Source organism: Acomys minous (assembly GCF_964271855.1).
Source record: "Acomys minous genome assembly, chromosome: 8".
In the NCBI taxonomy this organism is placed as follows: Eukaryota; Metazoa; Chordata; class Mammalia; order Rodentia; family Muridae; genus Acomys; species Acomys minous.
Window position 1 is genome coordinate 103,236,031 of NC_140489.1, and position 17,481 is coordinate 103,253,511.

Here is a 17,481-nt window from a genome sequence, read left to right on the forward strand (position 1 = left end):
ATGGCAGCAGAGAGCTCTGAGCTGGAGGCAGAAGACCTGGCTCCAGTCCTGGCTCCAGCTCTGGCTGGCTGTGTGCTCTTGGGAAAAGCCCAGAACCTGGATGGTCTTTGGTTTTCTCTTCTGTGGTTATGTTTTCAACCTGGGAGCTTTTATGATGGCCTTCAGCTATTATCATTCAGTGACTTTTCTTTTTTGTTTGTTTAGTTGTTTTTCAAGACAGGGTTTCTCTGTGTAATCTTGGCTGTCCTGGACTCTCTTTGTAGACCAGGCTGGCCTTGAACTCACAAAGAGCCGCCTGCCTCTGCCTCCCAAGTGCTGGGATTAAAGGCGTGTGCCACCACGCCAGATATATTCATATCCTTTATGAATATAGCATCTGTTTTTCCTTGTCACCTGTGTCTTAGCCGTCAAATGAAGATTTGTAACCTCCTATGATTTCATTCCCATCTGGAGGAATGTACATGAAAAAATTAAACAAAGTGTCCACAGGACCACAGAAGAAGGTTAGAAACAATAAACCAGGTGTGGTGGCACATGTCTGTAATCTTAGCACTCAGGAGGTTGAGGCAGGAGGATTGGCTTTAGTTTGAGGCCTTATAGACTGCATAGTGAATACCAGGTCAGCCAAGGTTATATAGTGAGACCTTTTCTAAAAGAAGTAAAAACAAAATAAAATATCTCAAGAAAGTCATACATATTAACTTTAAAAAATGAAATTTTACCTGTAGAAATATGGTTTTGTTTTAAGTTTTCTATGTAATCATTGCCAAAAGAATCTTTGCCAACCTGTACCAAAGAAATAATGAGCATTAGATCTTTTACATTTAGTAAAATGTTACAATGTAGCTTTTAGAATACTTAGCATTTTAAAAGGGCATATCTGCATGATACTTTATAAGACTGATTAATCTTGTTAATGTAAGATGCTGGACTAGATTCCAGCCCCAAAGAGGGCTATGTTCTGAAACCCTGTTTACTTACATCCCACCTAAAACACAAAGCATGCATGTCTGTGCACCTGCTGCGTGCCTAGGGCCTAAGGGGAGCAGAAAAGGGCTTCAGATCTCTTGGAATATGTTCCAGAAGGTTGTCAGCTGCCGTGTGGGTGTTGGGAACTGAAGTTGGGTCCTCTGAGGGAGCAACCAGTGCTCTCATTGCTGAGCTCTCTCTCCAGGCCAGCATCAGTTTCTCGAAGGCAGAGCTGCACCAGGGTTGCACACATGACACAGGCAATGCTGTTTTGCTTTAAATCTTTTATAATTCTTCACCTTTAGGCCTTGTATACATTCATCATTCACTTATATTTCTGCACTTACTTTTTACAAAGGTTAGGATCTCAGGCTAATGTGATGGGGAAAAGCCCACGGGGCCTCAATTCTACACCAAGGTCTATAGCCAACTATTTAGAATGGAAGAAATAGTCCTCCTCTGGGAAGAACACATCGCTGGGTTATCTAATAGGAAATGGTCAGCCCCGAGAACAGACATCCAAGAACAGTATACAGACTGAGCGGGTTGCACTCACGAATCTAGAAGTATACACACGCACATGCACACGCACACGTATATAAAAACAATGAAAAAAGAGGTCATGGATTTGAAAGCGAGCAAGGAGGGGCTTACGAGAAGGTTCAGAGGGAGGAAAGGAAATGTAATTATAGGATCATCTTAGCAAATTAAAGAGACAGTTAAAATAAGCTTGAGAACCGTGCATGGTGGAGCATGCTGAGCACTCAGCAGGTGGAGGAGGAGGAAGACAAGTCAAGGGCTGTGGGCTTCCCTCCCCTCCCCCCCCCCCCAGTGTTGGCAGCAGACACTTCCTAGCCCCTTTCTGTTTGTTTCTCACGCAAATTGAAGTTATTAGAAACTGTTAAGAAGTCACAGTAGACCCTATGCAAAGGGTTTTGATTATTTCTTGCCACTGAGCACTGTGAATAATACAAATGAGACCCTCGCAAAGGAGCCAGCTAGAAAGTGGTTCTGGGCCTAATAAAGACTATTACAAAGGCGTATCAGGAGGCTTCTGTTTCCCAGTCACACTTTGGCCATCAAATTGACAAGAGAAATTTAAATGTAAGCATCTTGGCCAGGAGGCAAATGGTGCATATGGGAGTCAGGGAACTTGGAGTCTCATTTCAGTTCTGCCATTATCAAGCTAATTAAAATTCTTTGCATTTTGCCTCAAATTGTTCCATCTGAGCCAGGCTGGAGGGTGGAACTGGTGTGAGTTCTCGCTGGCAGACAGGAAACCAATGGTTCCCAACACTGGCTGCACATCAACATGTCCTAGAACATTACACATCCTGACGCTCTGGTCACACTCGCAGCTAAACCGCACTCTGCAGGCGGAACTGCGTGGGAGGTGGCTCCAGTGCGTGGCCCAAGTGCAAGACCACTGGATTTTGGGATTAAAGGGCTGAGTGAGTATTGTAGAGCCTTGCGTGTGTCGACCAGATGGAAATGAGAGCTGCCGATGAAAGCACAGTCCTGGGCATGCTCTGTGGGTAGATCAGCTAAGTGGAGCCAGAGCAGCATGGTCTGTGGAATCCGTTAGGCCCACCAGGCTGGACCCAACACTGGGATGAAGATACAGTAGAGCAACAGAGCTATCCTCAGCTTGTTTGCTGAACCCTGCTCAGCGGTACTGCGGGTTTCCCCCTTGTTTTTTTTTTTTTTTTTTTTTCTTTTTCTTCTATCTTTCTTAAATTCACCTCTGGCCAAAATAATTAGATTTCAGAGTTGAGGGTAGAACGTCATTGTTAACTTGACCTCTTTGTCACCTGACTGTGTTAGGACAATGTGCGTACAGTATGTTCATGCTCCTTCTGGGAACCGGGGATTCCATCCTTGTCTCCTCCACCTCCTCAAACTGTACCTGGCTTTCAAGCAGCAGCTTACGTCTACCTTCCTTCTTCTGACTCTCACTAATCCTCTCCTTTCCAGAACTCCTACACAGCATTCCTCATCACTACCATAATTCAATGCTATATACACTGTTTGAAGCTCCCTATTTGTCCTTTGGGCCTTCCTAAAGCTTGGTGGTGCTAGCTTGAAATACATTGGCCTTCCCAAAGCCATGCACATGCAAGATGTCACATAGGAGTGCATCACCTCAGTTTACCCTACGGCTTATTTTTTTGGGGCCTATCTTACTCCCGATGGCATGCGACCACGAGCACCGGGGTTACACTGTGGCTGCTGACAAGGCTTTGCTTATGACAGTTTTCTTGTCTTAGGCACTGTTCTTGAGATTGCCACAGTCTGAGGCAGTCTCTCTGCATGAGCCTGTTCCAGCTGAAAGGGGGCAGGTCAAGGGCAGCTTTGGACAAGGATTTAAGTTGGGCGAACTCACAGGATTTATGGATCTTGCATGGAAAGGGTCTTCTGGTTAGGAATGCATTCTTCCTACACTGCTGTTCAAGCTCTCTTACACAAAGCCCCCACACTCACTATTTACTTGTTTATATACAGGGTGGATTAATAACTTGTAAAAATACAAAACAATAATAAAAGCAAAAAGAGTATCATGAGATATCAAGCTTCATTTATTATTGTTTTTAAATTCAGTGGCTGTAAAACTCTAGCATCATATTGCTCTAAGTCATCCTGTTTGCTTCTGGTTTCTGTTCTGTCTAGACCAGAGACAGGCTGAGCACAGCACTGGCCTGAGGAGTAGGCTTTTGAGTTGCACTGTCCAAACCGACTATGCCCTTTGTCACTGGACTTCCTATCTGACCTTTTGGAAAGGAACCAGGTGCTACCTGCTTTAGAGGTGAGACAGTTTTACACTTGTAGGAAGCAAAACCCCGTTATTCTTCAGATCACCTAAGTGTGCTGGCCCCTGGTGTGGTCCCTGGGGCCTACGTCTGCTGTGGTCTCTGTTCATCTATCTGCACAGAAAGCAGCTGTGGGCTCACAGTGACCCTGCATCTTGAGCTCTGTATTTAACAAGGTTCTTAGTTGCCAGTGTTTAATGTTTCATCTTCCTTTGTGCATACTTATGTGTGTGTATATGAGGGCACACACATGTCGGTGATCATGCATGTATGTGTGTATGCATGTTAAGGTCAGAGGTCAACTTCAGGTGTTGTCCCTTTGGGGACACTATCTACGTTATTTGAGACAGGGTCTCTTACTGGCCTGGAAGTCTGTAATTTGGCTAGGCTGGCTAGTTAACACCATGGCTCCTCCTGCCTTGGTCTCTCCTGTGCTTGGATTACACACATACACCAGACTCCCTTTAAAACACACACACACACACACACACACACACACACACACACACACACACACACGGGTTCTATGCATTGAGACAGATCCTCGTGCTTGCTACAGGGCACCATCTCTCCAGTGTCTGGCTGTTTGAGGCAGGTCTCAGTGCCCAGGCCAGGGAGGGTAGCTGCACACTTTCTGTGGTTCCTCTGTGCCAGCCTCCAGGGTGCTGGACTACAGGCATTCGCCAAGCTTTGATGTTTAGAAACATCATCTTAAATGCTTGGCTTCGATGGAACACAGTGGAGGAGACATTTGCACACATCAGGTGAAGACTATGAAAGAGGTCCCAGCAGGCTCTCTGCCTTGGGATGAAAACTTTCATTTTCAAAAATACCATCTCCAATTATCACTGGTCGTTGGCCTTGGCACACGACTCAGCTGAATACCAAATACGTGATTGTTAATTGTGTAGAGTGCTTCATTATCTGTTTGTCACTATACAAATACTGATGTCACTCTTGCTTAATGCTTTTGTCACCACTATCCTAAAAAATGACCCTCCATCATGGTTCTGCCTGTGCCTCAGTCTCCCCATCAGAGCCTGACATCTAGTGTGTTGTGGCACAGTAGGACATAAGTTAACATCGCTTGGACAATGACAGGGGATTCTCTAACAGTTTTTCTTTTGCTCCATCTGTTCATTTTTATCTTCATTAATGTAATGATTTGAGTTTTGATTTGGAACTTGTCATCTTTAAAAAAACTGCTAAAAACAAGTGTGGCTAATTTAACAAGATTATGTTGCAATCTGTGTGTGCTGGTGTCCACCTGTAACCCCAGCTTTAGAAAGGAGAAGGCAGGAGGAATTAGGGTCTTTCTATACCATAAAGCAAGGTAAAGGCCAGCATGGGCCACATGAAACCCCGTCTCACACAACGAAAAAGAAAAAAACTAACACAACACAGTGGAAAATTATAATGATTATGGACAACTTTTGCTATAAAGGTCTGTTATTTTTCTCTTTAAGCATTCTATGAGGCACATACTATAATCTCACATACCTATAGTCCCTTGGTCAGGAGACCAGGGCAGGAGTATATGGTTTGGAGGCTAATGTGAGCTACAAAGAGAAACCATTTATTAATCAATTAATAAAAGAGCTTTCAAGCTAGAGGTGAAGCTTAGAGGTAGAAGGCAGTCTTTGCATTTGTAAGACTCTGTATTCCTTTCTCAATACCAAAAATAACAAAATAAAAATATGAATATCACATAATTTTCTTTTTGGCTTTTTTTTCTTTTCTTTTCTTTTCTTTTTTTTGAGATAGGGTTGCTCTGTGTAGCCTTGGCTGTCCTGGACTTGCTCTGTAGACCAGGCTGGCCTCGAACTCACAGATATCCACCTGCCTCTGCCTCCCCAAGTGCAGTGATTACAGGTGAGTGCCACCGCATCCAGCTTCACACAACATTTTTTAAGCTTTTAAATAAACCCCTGCCTTAGGGTTGAAGGCACAAAAGCAAAACTACCCAGATGGGCTTTGCTTAGAATTGGTTTCCTTATGTCTCACTGTGTAAATGCTTGGACTAAATTGTGTGGAACCGACATCAATGACCAAAAGAGCATAGAAGATGCTCCAGGAGTGCTGAGGCGCTGGCATGAGCCATCACACAGAGCAGAGTGAAGCAGACAGCCCCTCTCTTCAGTGGTCCTCCCTGCCTGCCCCTCTCACAGATCTTCAGTGGTCCTCCCTGTCTGCCCCTCTCACAGCTCTTCAGTGGTCCTCCCTGTCTGCTCCTTTCACAGCTCTTCAGTAGTCCTCCCTGTCTGCTCCTCTCACAGTTCTTAAGTGGTCCTCCCTGTCTGCTCCTCTCACAGCTCTTCAGTGGTCCTCCCTGTCTGCTCCTCTCACAATTCTTCAGTGGTCCTCCCTGTCTGCTCCTCTCTCAGCTCTTCAGTAGTCCTCCCTGCCTGCTCCTCTCTCAGCTCTTCAGTGGTCCTCCCTGTCTGCTCCTCTCACAGCTCTTCAGTGGTCCTCCCTGTCTGCTCCTCTCACAGCTCTTCAGTGATCCTCCCTGCCTGCTCCTCTCACAGCTCTTCAGTGATCCTCCCTGCCTGCTCCTCTCACAGCTCTTCAGTAGTCCTCCCTGTCTGCTCCTCTCACAGATCTTCAGTGATCCTCCCTGCCTGCTCCTCTCACAGCTCTTCAGTAGTCCTCCCTGTCTGCTCCTCTCTCAGCTCTTCAGTGGTCCTCCCTGCCTGCTCCTCTCACAGCTCTTCAGTGGTCCTCCCTGTCTGCTCCTCTCACAGCTCTTCAGTGGTCCTCCCTGTCTGCTCCTCTCACAGCTCTTCAGTGGTCCTCCCTGCCTGCTCCTCTCACAGCTCTTCAGTGGTCCTCCCTGTCTGCTCCTCTCACAGATCTTCAGTGATCCTCCCTGCCTGCTCCTCTCACAGCTCTTCAGTGGTCCTCCCTGTCTGCTCCTCTCACAGCTCTTCAGTGGTCCTCCCTGTCTGCTCCTCTCACAGCTCTTCAGTGGTCCTCCCTGCCTGCTCCTCTCACAGCTCTTCAGTGGTCCTCCCTGCCTGCTCCTCTCACAGCTCTTCAGTGATCCTCCCTGCCTGCTCCTCTCACAGCTCTTCAGTGGTCCTCCCTGCCTGCTCCTCTCACAGCTCTTCAGTGGTCCTCCTTGCCTGCTCCTCTCTCAGCTCTTCAGTGGTCCTCCCTGCCTGCTCCCCTCTCAGCTCTTCAGTAGTCCTCCCTGCCTGCTCCTCTCTCAGCTCTTCAGTAGTCCTCCCTGCCTGCTCCTCTCTCAGCTCTTCAGTGGTCCTCCCTGCCTGCTCCTCTCTCAGCTCTTCAGTAGTCCTCCCTGCCTGCTCCTCTCTCAGCTCTTCAGTGGTCCTCCCTGCCTGCTCCTCTCTCAGCTCTTCAGTAGTCCTCCCTGTCTGCTCCTCTCACAGCTCTCCAGTGGTCCTCCCTGTCTGCTCCTCTCACAGCTCTTCAGTGGTCCTCCCTGTCTGCTCCTCTCACAGATCTTCAGTGGTCCTCCCTGCCTGCTCCTCTCACAGCTCTTCAGTGGTCCTCCCTGTCTGCTCCTCTCACAGATCTTCAGTGGTCCTCCCTGTCTGCTCCTCTCTCAGCTCTTCAGTGGTCCTCCCTGTCTGCTCTTCTCACAGTTCTCACATGGTTTCATGATTCACTCACCTAGTTCAGGCCTACAAGTCAAATATTTCCATTTCTCTCTTTGCTTTACATTCTACAGACCTAAATTAAAACCAACCTTACAGTCTCAGAGTAGGATGAGATCCCAGATCTAATCTTGGCTTTAGTGGCCACAGGACTAGTTTGCAGAAAACTCCCAAGAGGGGAGGATGCCTCATGTCTTTCAGACTCCCAGGCCCAGGGAGCTCCCTTGCCCTGGACAGCCACTTTGGATACCTAGCGTCCCATACCACTGCCATGTCCAGCTTTTTCCAGCCAGGAAATCCTCTCTTCTAGTCAGTTTCCAAGTCCACTCTTGTGAGCACCCCTGTCTCATTACCTCTGTCTTATCTCTAATCAAGCACAGGATAAGTCAGTTGTAAAATTTATTGTTAGCCCCTCTCACAGTGTGGTCAACATTTCTAGAATATCCTTATTTCCTGATTAATTATATTACTATTTTAAATCCCCCAGGAACAGTCTTAACAACAGAGGGGGTTCTTGTTTTGAATGTTGTGTTTCCTGTGATGTTTCTGACCAAAGAGCCACAAGAACGAGATGCTGCTCGTCACCAGGGATGAAGCTGCAGCTCATTAGCAGATGAAGGGATAATTGTGTAGCTTATACATCACTTAAGGCTCCCATGGAGAGCAAAGTGCTGTGTGTAAAATCTACACAGTTCACAAGTCACAGCTTTTCTGATTTTGTGTGCTTTTCTTATCATCTGCTGTGCAGATTCAAACCTAACTTTGCCAATAAACTCATATATTTCAGCTTTTTTTTTTAAAGATTTATTTATTTAAGTATACAGTGTTTCACCTTCATATATGCCTGCAGGCCAGAAGAGGGCACCAGATTTCACTATAGATGGTTGTGAGCCACCATGTGGTTGCTGGGGATTGAACTCAGGACCTTTGGAAGAACAGGCAGTGCTCTTAACCTCTGAGCCATCTCTCCAGCCCTATTTCATCTTTTTATAATAACAATGTTACCACCTTCAAGTGACATTAAATGTATGAAATTTGAAACTTTTGACAGCCAAGCACAATTATCTTCAAGTTATTTCAGTAGTATTACTGAATGTTACATACCCTTTCTCTATACAACTGAAAACAGAAGTCTGCCAGGGGTCAGTTCTGTGTGGTCATTAAAACCTAGATTCCTCCGGCTCTTATGAAATGGCAGTGGGGGATGGCTTGCTGATGACTGGCTGTGTTTCCAAGAGCTGTGTCGCTGCTGAGGCTTCTGAATACAGGATGACCCAGGCCGTTTGGAGGTTGGACTATAGACCCCGGGAAGCAGGTTGTCCTGGCTATAAGCTCATTGGATTCAGGGGATGTAGCATCCAGTTATTTGAGGACGGCTACTTCCCAGAGGGTTCACTGATGGAGAAGCTCATGAAGCGTGAGAAAGCTTAGTCACTCTTACTTTGATTTTTTACCAACAAACCTTCAAAAGAATTAAAAACAAGTACTCAGAGACGCGCATGTATATACATGTGTGGCTGTAGGCTAGTCAGAAAGGTGGAGACAGTCCAAGGGCCTATCAACACACCCACTGATGGATAGGTAAGTGATGGTGTATCCATACAATGAGACAGTATTTGGCCATTAAAAAAGAATGTAATACTGATACATGCTACAAAGTGGAGGGACCTCAAAGGCAGCTAAAGAAGCCAGAAGCAAAAGTCGCATATCACACAGCCCATTTATATAAAATATGCAGAACAGATGGCTTCACAGAGACAGCAACGTAGACCAGTGGTTACAGGGTCCCAGGTGGGGGAGGAGTTGGGAGGAAATTGTTGAAGTGGACAAGAGGTTTTCCTTTGGAATGATGGTGTCCTGTAACTGCAAAAACATTGCAGATCACTAAGCAGTGTGGAACTTTAAAATTTCTCTATGTAGGGCCTCACTGTGTAGCTCAGGCTGGGCCTGAACTTGTAATTACCCTTCAGCATCATGAGTAGCTGCTACCACAGACACGCACCACTGTCCCCAGTCAAGTGCTCATTGTATAAAGACGAAAGAGACGAGAGAACCAATGAGCTGGGACCAGCCCTTGCCCTGCCCCTCCCCCACGCTTTATGGCTTACCTTGCAGACTATGGATGCCTTTGCTCCAAGCCGAGCAGCCTGGACACACTGGTTGGCACCTTTTCCTCCAAAGCCAATGAAAAACTTATGTCCGTGGATGGTTTCTCCAGTTTTTGGCAAGCGAGAAGTAAGACTGGTACAATTGAAAGAGAAAAACAAAGCCTGTTGGTAACTGTGATCAGAGCCCACTCTTTAGGAGGCAGGAGAGGTTACCCTGTGAGTCCAGGGAGACTGTCTTTCCTCTCAGTTTGCATCAGAACAGCCTCTCTCCTCCAGAGAATTCCTCTCTCCTCCACAGCCACTGCTGTAGCTGCAGCGGATGTCAGTTGGGGTCTGCACTGGGGTTATTCAGGGGACAGTGCCGCCGACACCAGAGCTTTAGTCTCAGTGGGACTCAGCCGGCTGGAGTGAAGTGTATGGGCTTGTCTGACACTTTGATAAGAAGCAGGAGCCGTATCATGATTCTAGTGTCACGTGTGGGACCTAATGGGGAGAGGGAAGCCGCAATTTCTGGTACTAAAACGATCCTATTTGTTTACTTGAGTGTGGGGTGGGAGTTGGCTCTCTGTCCTGCATGCCATGCCATTTCATGCACCATGACAAAAAGAACATACATTTACACCAACGGAGCCTTCAGTACTAGCTGTAGGCTGTAGCTTTTGTTGTGGAACACATCAGCCACTTTAAAGGAGACCTCTCGTATCCTCTTCACTATCACTCAGATTCAGCTCCTATCGGTCCCTACGGATCCTGCTTCTGCTCCCACTGACATCTCAAGAAGCTAAGCATAACTTCACTGTAACCGAGGAGCCAGGCACAGGCGTCACCATAATGCTACGGCCAGTGATGGCAGTATCACCCGGGGCAGACTATGCATGAGATTTGCTCCAGGTAGAGATTTTCATGACTGCAAAGACAAGATCTGAGGAAACGATCTTTCTGAAGGATGGAAAGAAACGACTGACTCCAAAACGGCAAGAGTTTCAAACATAGGGACAAGCAAAATGAGCACTGGCTGCCTGGCCACAGAGAAGGGGGGCCAAGGAGGGCAGGTAGGACCAGTAGGACCACAGTGCATCAACTCCATGGAGGAAAGAAAGGCTAAGAGTAAGTTCGCAGTGGAAACCAGCTGAGAAGTCATGCTTTAAGAGATGATAGCTTTGTATTCATTGATAGGCCATGATGTGTCTGAAACAAGCACCATATTATATTAGGAGAGAGTAAGAGAGCAATGCCAATTCCTCCGGGTCACTGGAGCTTCTCTGCAGAGGGAGGGCATGAACTGAGGCCAGAACACACACTTATCTCAACAATGACCAAGATCAACCGTGAGCTTCTTCACACGCTTCTAAAACCATCAATAAACCCAGAGACACTATTCCATTCCCCAGCCCTGCGCTGTCAAATATGGTTGAGATTCAAGAGACTCATCAATAATTTGAAAACATCCCACTCCTCCTCTTTTCAATGCTATTTTTATCTACAATTCTACATGCATTTATAGTACTGATGAAAAAAATATACATCTAAAAGGTTCACTTCTGAAAAAGGTACTCAATCAAGAGAAAAATGGTTTTAATGTAATGTTATTATCCTGTCATTTAATTTAGCAATGACAGTGATGATGGGATTTTGATTTGCATCAGAAATCTTAAACATTTTAGGATTCTGTTATGAGCAGCAGCGGTGAGTAATACATGTGACGGAGTAATGGTGTGAATCCTTGGCTTATGGATTCTGCTTCCAATGACTCCCGTAAAACCTTAAAAAGAAGAATATCTACCATGGCTAAACCAGGCACAAGACGTTTATTAATGAGACTATGATTTAGAGAAACTTAGGATTTCCACTGTGTTTATATTTAGATCCGAGTCCCAAGTCACTGCTTTAAATCAAGTGTCCTTTTTAGTATCATGAGAATTCAGGAGAACTATATTGCCAGGTTATTATGGGATGTGTATGTACAGAGGGGAAGGGCGAGACTATGGCAGCATGTGTATACACTTGATGTGGGAGCAGATATGGCTAGGATTTAGAGTCATTTCTTTAAAAAAAAATCATAATATAAAGCCTCTTTATTTGTCCACGTAGTGATGTTTACCTGAATATATGACAGTGTACCATGAGCATGCAGTGCCTGTGAAGGCCAGAAGAGGGCATCAGGTCTCCTGGGACTGGAGTTACAGACAGTGGTGAGCTGTCGTGTGGGTGCTAGGAATTGAACCCCGGTCCTCTGAAAGAGCAACCAGTGGCTAATCTCTGAACATCTCTCCAGCCCCCTTAGAGTCATTTCTAAGCAAACACTATTAACACAAGCCAGTGGGTGTCAGCAAGTGTGGAATTAATTCAGCAATCATCAAAACTCTTCATGTCTTTGGCGTTTTACTATTATTTTCTTTTTTCTTCTCTCTGTCTTCCCTCAGCCCTCACCGCTTCCTTTCTCCAGCTGTTAGCTTTCCCGGGATGGCGACAGAGATCAAGTCCGCTGTGTTCTCCACTGTACTCAAAGTGTCTGCCACTCAGCAGAGCGTTAAGAGATTCCGGCTTTGTCTCTTTTCTATGTCTCCTCTGTATAGTATCCATTTGTGCTTCTGAACTGTGGCTGTGAAGGTGCTGATTATGGGATGGAAGAGGATACTAGCAGCCAGGGCTATACAACGGCCTGACAATAACAGTTCCACATCTTGCCTACTACACTCTAAATTTAGCAGGATTCTTCTCTTTCTTTCCCCACTCCTCCCCTCCTCTTTGAGACAGCCTCACTTAGCCCAGGCTGACTTGGAACTGTTTGTCACTGAGGCTGGCCTTGAACTGAGCTTCCTGCCTCTATCTCCTAAGTGCTGGAATGGCAGACAGGTATATGCCTTCATGCCTGGCTTAGGACTTTTCTGTTTCCTTTTTAAAAGACGTATTTTCATTTTAAAAGATTATGTGTGTATATGCTGGTGCCCTCAGAGCCCAGAAGAGGGTGTCAGAGCCCCTAGAGCTGGGGTTACAGGTGCTTATGAGCTACCAGATGTGGGTCTGGGACAGACATGGTCCCTCTGAAAGGCCCCTCAGATAGCCCCTGCGCCATCTCTTCAGCTCCCACACATCCCTTTCTTTAAGTGAGTGTTGATTCAGTGTTTTCTGAGGTACTTCCTATAGGCAGTATCAACTTTCTGACAAGGATATAACTAAAGCCTGATACAGGTGATGGATGAGTGAAACTCATGTTACGGGTCCAGGATCATATGATGCGAGTCACATCTTGTACAGAGGCTGCAGATGTTGTTCAGTGGTAGGGCACTTGCCTCTTATGTGTGAGGCCCTGATTTCAGTCCCAAGCACTTAAAATAAAGCTCATCGTGGCTTTTAAAGAGAAAAAGGCAAGTGTGCAGGTGTGCATTGCTTAATGGCAAGTATACTTTCTGGGAAATGAGTAATTTTGTTGTTTGTCAAAATATCAGCATATACTGATACTAACCAAGATGGCGGTGTCCTTAGGACTATCTTATGAATCTATCATCACACATGCAGTCTATGGTTGACAGCAACAGCTTCATGTTCTGTGACTGTTAAGGTTGCATACAAGAGGGCAATACACAAAACAATGCTCTTATGGCTGAGCGTGGTGGTACACACCTTTAATCCCAGCACTTGGGAGGCAGAGCCAGGATGATCTCTGTGAGTTGGAGGACAACCTGGTCTACAGAGTGAGTTCCAGGACAGCCAGGGCTACACAGAGAAACCCTGTCTCAAAAACAAAACAAAAAACAATAACGAAAAAGGTGCTTATCTCAGAAGAGGTGGGGAACAAAAATTTCATGTCCTACTAGTTTCTGTGTTCAGTACAGGATTGGGCACAAGGCCCCACATATGCTAGGCAAATGTTCGGCCAGATTCATAGGCAGTGTGATCTCGTCCTATAGTTCAGGCAGTCCTTGAACTAACTCTCCTGCTTTCACTGCTCTAGTAGCTGGGGCTGTAGGCCTGTACCATCAGGCCTGGCCTTCGTGTCGTGTATTGGATACTTAGGTACCTGAGGATATATGGTAAGACTCTGCTACTGTGTAATGGCATGCCACTTGCCATCATCTCAGATTCATTTGTCCTTCTGCCTTATTTTCTAGCTGCCTGTTCTTTCTGGGTAGCAACAAGCTTCTTGCAGACACAGACTAGTGGAGACCTGTCTAGTGCTGCATTATTTCCTCTCAAGAGCTCTTCTGTTTCTTTGCTATGATCCTTCAGGACAGCCCATGGAGGTCAAAGGACTACTTGCAGGAGTTTGTTCTCTTTTTCTAACACGTTGGTCCTGAGGATTGAACTCATGGCGTCAGGGTTGGCAGCAAGCACCCATACCCACCATTATCTTTTTATGATCTCTGTCTTACGTGCTCTAACTCCCTCACCCCTGCCCTTGACTCCTTCATTGATGGGGAACCTGCAGTGCTCAGGCAGGGAAGCGGACCACATGGCAGGAGGTGACAATGAAAACTTGGTTTGGATCAACTTCATCAGCCTGGATCAGATTTGCGGAGTCTAATGCCAGGCAGGTTATTGCCAGAATATTTAAAACACAGCACAATTTGGGAAAAGGTTTCCAGGCAACAATCATTCTAACCCAGGGACACAAGAAAGCTTAAAGTGTGACTTAGAATATGGTTCTCAGCCTTCCTAAGGCTGTGACAGTTCTTCATGTTGTGTGACTCCAAACCATAAAATTGTTTTGTTGCTACTTCAGAACTGTAATTTTGCTACTGTTATGGATTGGAATGTAAATATCTGATATGCAGATGGTCTTAGGTGACCCTGTGAAAGGGTTACTTAACTCCCAAGGGGTTCTCGACCCACAGGTTGATAAATGCTGACCTAGAAACTGCTTTAAAAAGTGCATGTGATTATCAACTTAGAACACCTATCTAGGCCTGAAAACAGTTTAACCCCTAAACAATTAAGCTTCATTGTAAAACTAAGCTACCTGGTCTTCAACTCCCTCAGAGACTTGAGAAGGAGTAAATTTGATTATCTGAGTATGCCGGGGGTGCCGGTTAGTAGCTTTCCAAATGAAAAGATGACAGAGACAGTTTTCTACCTGAATAGTCACCCAAAAACTCTATAACGTTGGAGCATCTTCTTCAGCCTTCTTGCTCAATATATCTGACAGATGGTTCTTCTTGCCATAGGTAATCTATTGTATATATGTATAATAATATAACTGTATATATACAAAAATAAAATAAATAATAAAAAATACAAAAGAAAAAAGTGCATGTGATGTGAAGGTGGGGTCTATAGCTGACAGGCCTAGAATCTAATGTGGTTTCTGATTGAGATAGCATAGAACTCAGCAGGTCATAATGAACCTGCTCCCAGTGATGGGTTCTACTAACTAGGAGCTATAGATAACAGTCTAAGGAGGGAAGAGACTGGGGCAACCATTTTGGGTGTGGTCTGCCTCTGCAGCACAGGTCGGGGAGGTCTGCCTCTATAGCAGAGAGCAAAAAGGTCACCAGGTTGTTAACCAAATGCGTTCCTGGCCTTTTGGGTGGAAACCATGTATTTCCTCCTTTGAGAAGAGGCCCCTGTCTGTTTAACATGCCTAGTTCCCAACTGCTCTGTGGGCACAGGGGCCTTTGTGTCTCCAACATTCCATTATAGTACTGAATAGAGTATGTGTTCTTAAGCCTTTATGCTGGGCTCTGCTCCTGTTTAATCCAGGATAATATGGCTTACTGTGCATCTGAACGTCTCTTAAAAAATAAATTTAAAGAGAATAGAAGAGAAATGGTAACATTAGTTATAAACAGAAGTATCCCTAAATTGTAAACCCTACTTTACTCTGAATATTATTAGGCTTTCCTAATTCAACAAGAAGTTATGCCAAATTTAAGAGAGTACCCCCACAGAGCCCGACCCCTGGACGCAGGATGCTCTCTGGCTTTTCTCCTTGTGATAAGATAGACGGCAAAAGCACCTTAGGGGATACTGGCCTTATTCGGTTTGATGCTGAGGGCACAGTAGTCCCCCATGCAGGGAGACATGGCTACAGGAGTGTGAGACAGGTGCTCTCGCATGGGCAGATATGTTCGCATGTGGAAGCAGAGAAAGGGGGACCGCGCCATGCAGCTGGCTTTCTACTGTCCTCTGTTCAGTCTAGGCCCCCAGCCCATGGGATGGCGTGGCCGATATTCTGGGCAGGTCTCCTTCCTCCAGTTACTTGTCCCAGGAAACACTTTCCCAAATGCGCCCAAAGGTGTGAGTACTCATGCCCTGGGCTGCTCTTAAGCTGGTCAGGTTGAAACTGAAGGCTAACCATCATGGCGGCATCACACCCACTCCCTTTAGTTCAAACAGGCGGCTTAGCAAGCTGCCAAAGACAGACAAGTAAAAATGCTCCAAGCGGGGGCGGTGAGGGTGTGCGTGGTGAGAGACCAAGACAAAGAGAAACACGGTTGCTAACATTCACAAGCTAAAACAGTATAAACTTTTGACTGAAAGAAAATCCCAACCGACAAAATCACGCGTAACACACATTTAAACGGAGAACAAATTCATAGCTTGCAAAATGTTGCATTTTTGAATTTGAATTGGGCAGAAAGGAACATTGCACACGTGCTCATAGACAGCCCTGAAGTTGTCCCCGCCACAAGAAGCCTCTCGGTTAGAATCTGGGGTTTGAAGCAGGAGGACCGACCCACTGACTGATTTCATTATCTTGACAGCTCTCCCCTCTTTGAACCAGCTCCTTCTCTTGCAAAACAGTTTAATAATACTTGTCAACTCCTGAAATGCCAGGGTTTTGTGCTCACAGTGAATTCACTGACAGGTGTTACCAGAACAACTTATCAATTGCTTTTAACTTCTTGACAATGAGGTAGTTGTTACAGGTTCTCAAGAGATTATTTCAACCAAAGGAAGGGATGACCTGGTGATTGGGAGATGACAAGTCTTTCAACCAAAGAAGTCACACTAATGCTTGCCTAAGCAAAAAACAATAAACATGTTGCTTTTTGGCTTTTGCATTGACTCCTTCTTCTGGTTGCAAGCTTTTGACATATTATAAGCTTTTATGATAAGAGATTGTACATTAGTTAATACCTAATTAAAATTCATACTAATTATTCTTGCTGCCTGTATTTTTCAACCATTTCTGTTCTCCTCAGCATTTGTGTATGTCACATTTAAAAGGTTAAGTGTAATTTCAAAATCAAGTTGTCACTTACAAAAACATGAGTGAACTTAGAGGGCATTATGTTAAGTGAAAAAAGCCAGGAATAGAGTGATCAATATCATATGATCTCATTTATTTGTGGAGCCCCAGCGTTGAACTCATAGAAGTAGAGAGGAAGTTACCAGAGGTCAGAGGGGAGAGGTGGGAGGAGTAACTGGTTACAAAGCCACAACTAGATAGGGGGAATAATTGCCTATGTTCTGTCTATAATATGGCGATGACAGTGAAAATAAATATATTGTATACTCTAAAATAGTTAGATGTTGAATATTCACCATAAAATATGAGGTAACAGATTCGCTAATATTCTGATAACTACAAAATAAACATATGTATTGAATCATTACACTGTAATGCATAAACATGTATATTTATTTATAATTTAACAATAAAATTAGTAACATGTATTTCTCTTTATGCTAAAAGACCTTAATATGATAATTAGAATTGCATTCTGCTGGGCATGTTGGTGCATATCTTTAATCCCAGCACTCAGAAGGTAGCGACAGGTGGATCGCTGTGAGTTTAAAGCCAGCCTGATCTACACAGCTAATTCCAGGAAGGTACAGAGAGAGAGGCTGTTTAAAACAAACAAACCAAAATGCATTCTTTCTAATCTAAACTTGAAGACATATGATTCTTAAAAACAATAAAATATCAATTATGCATTGTGGCTAACTGCTTCTGACAAGAGTTTGTTTAACCCTTATCTTTTCCAAACTAAGATGTCATTTTGTCTTAAGATGTAGCCACCCTGAAGTTCA

General features: G+C 45.0%; 1 protein-coding gene across 3 annotated transcripts in view; it reads right to left on the reverse strand.

The window, feature by feature from the left end:
- Positions 1 to 17,481, reverse strand: part of RBKS (ribokinase) — an 80,640-nt gene that overhangs the window by 50,132 nt on the left and 13,027 nt on the right. For all 3 annotated transcript variants that reach the window (XM_084792770.1, XM_084792768.1, XM_084792769.1), the window contains exons 2-3: positions 9,505 to 9,637; positions 723 to 786 (exon numbers count right to left, since the gene is read on the reverse strand). In XM_084792770.1, the coding sequence (XP_084648896.1) occupies positions 723 to 786; positions 9,505 to 9,637 (197 nt within the window). The remainder of the gene's footprint in view (positions 1 to 722; positions 787 to 9,504; positions 9,638 to 17,481) is intronic.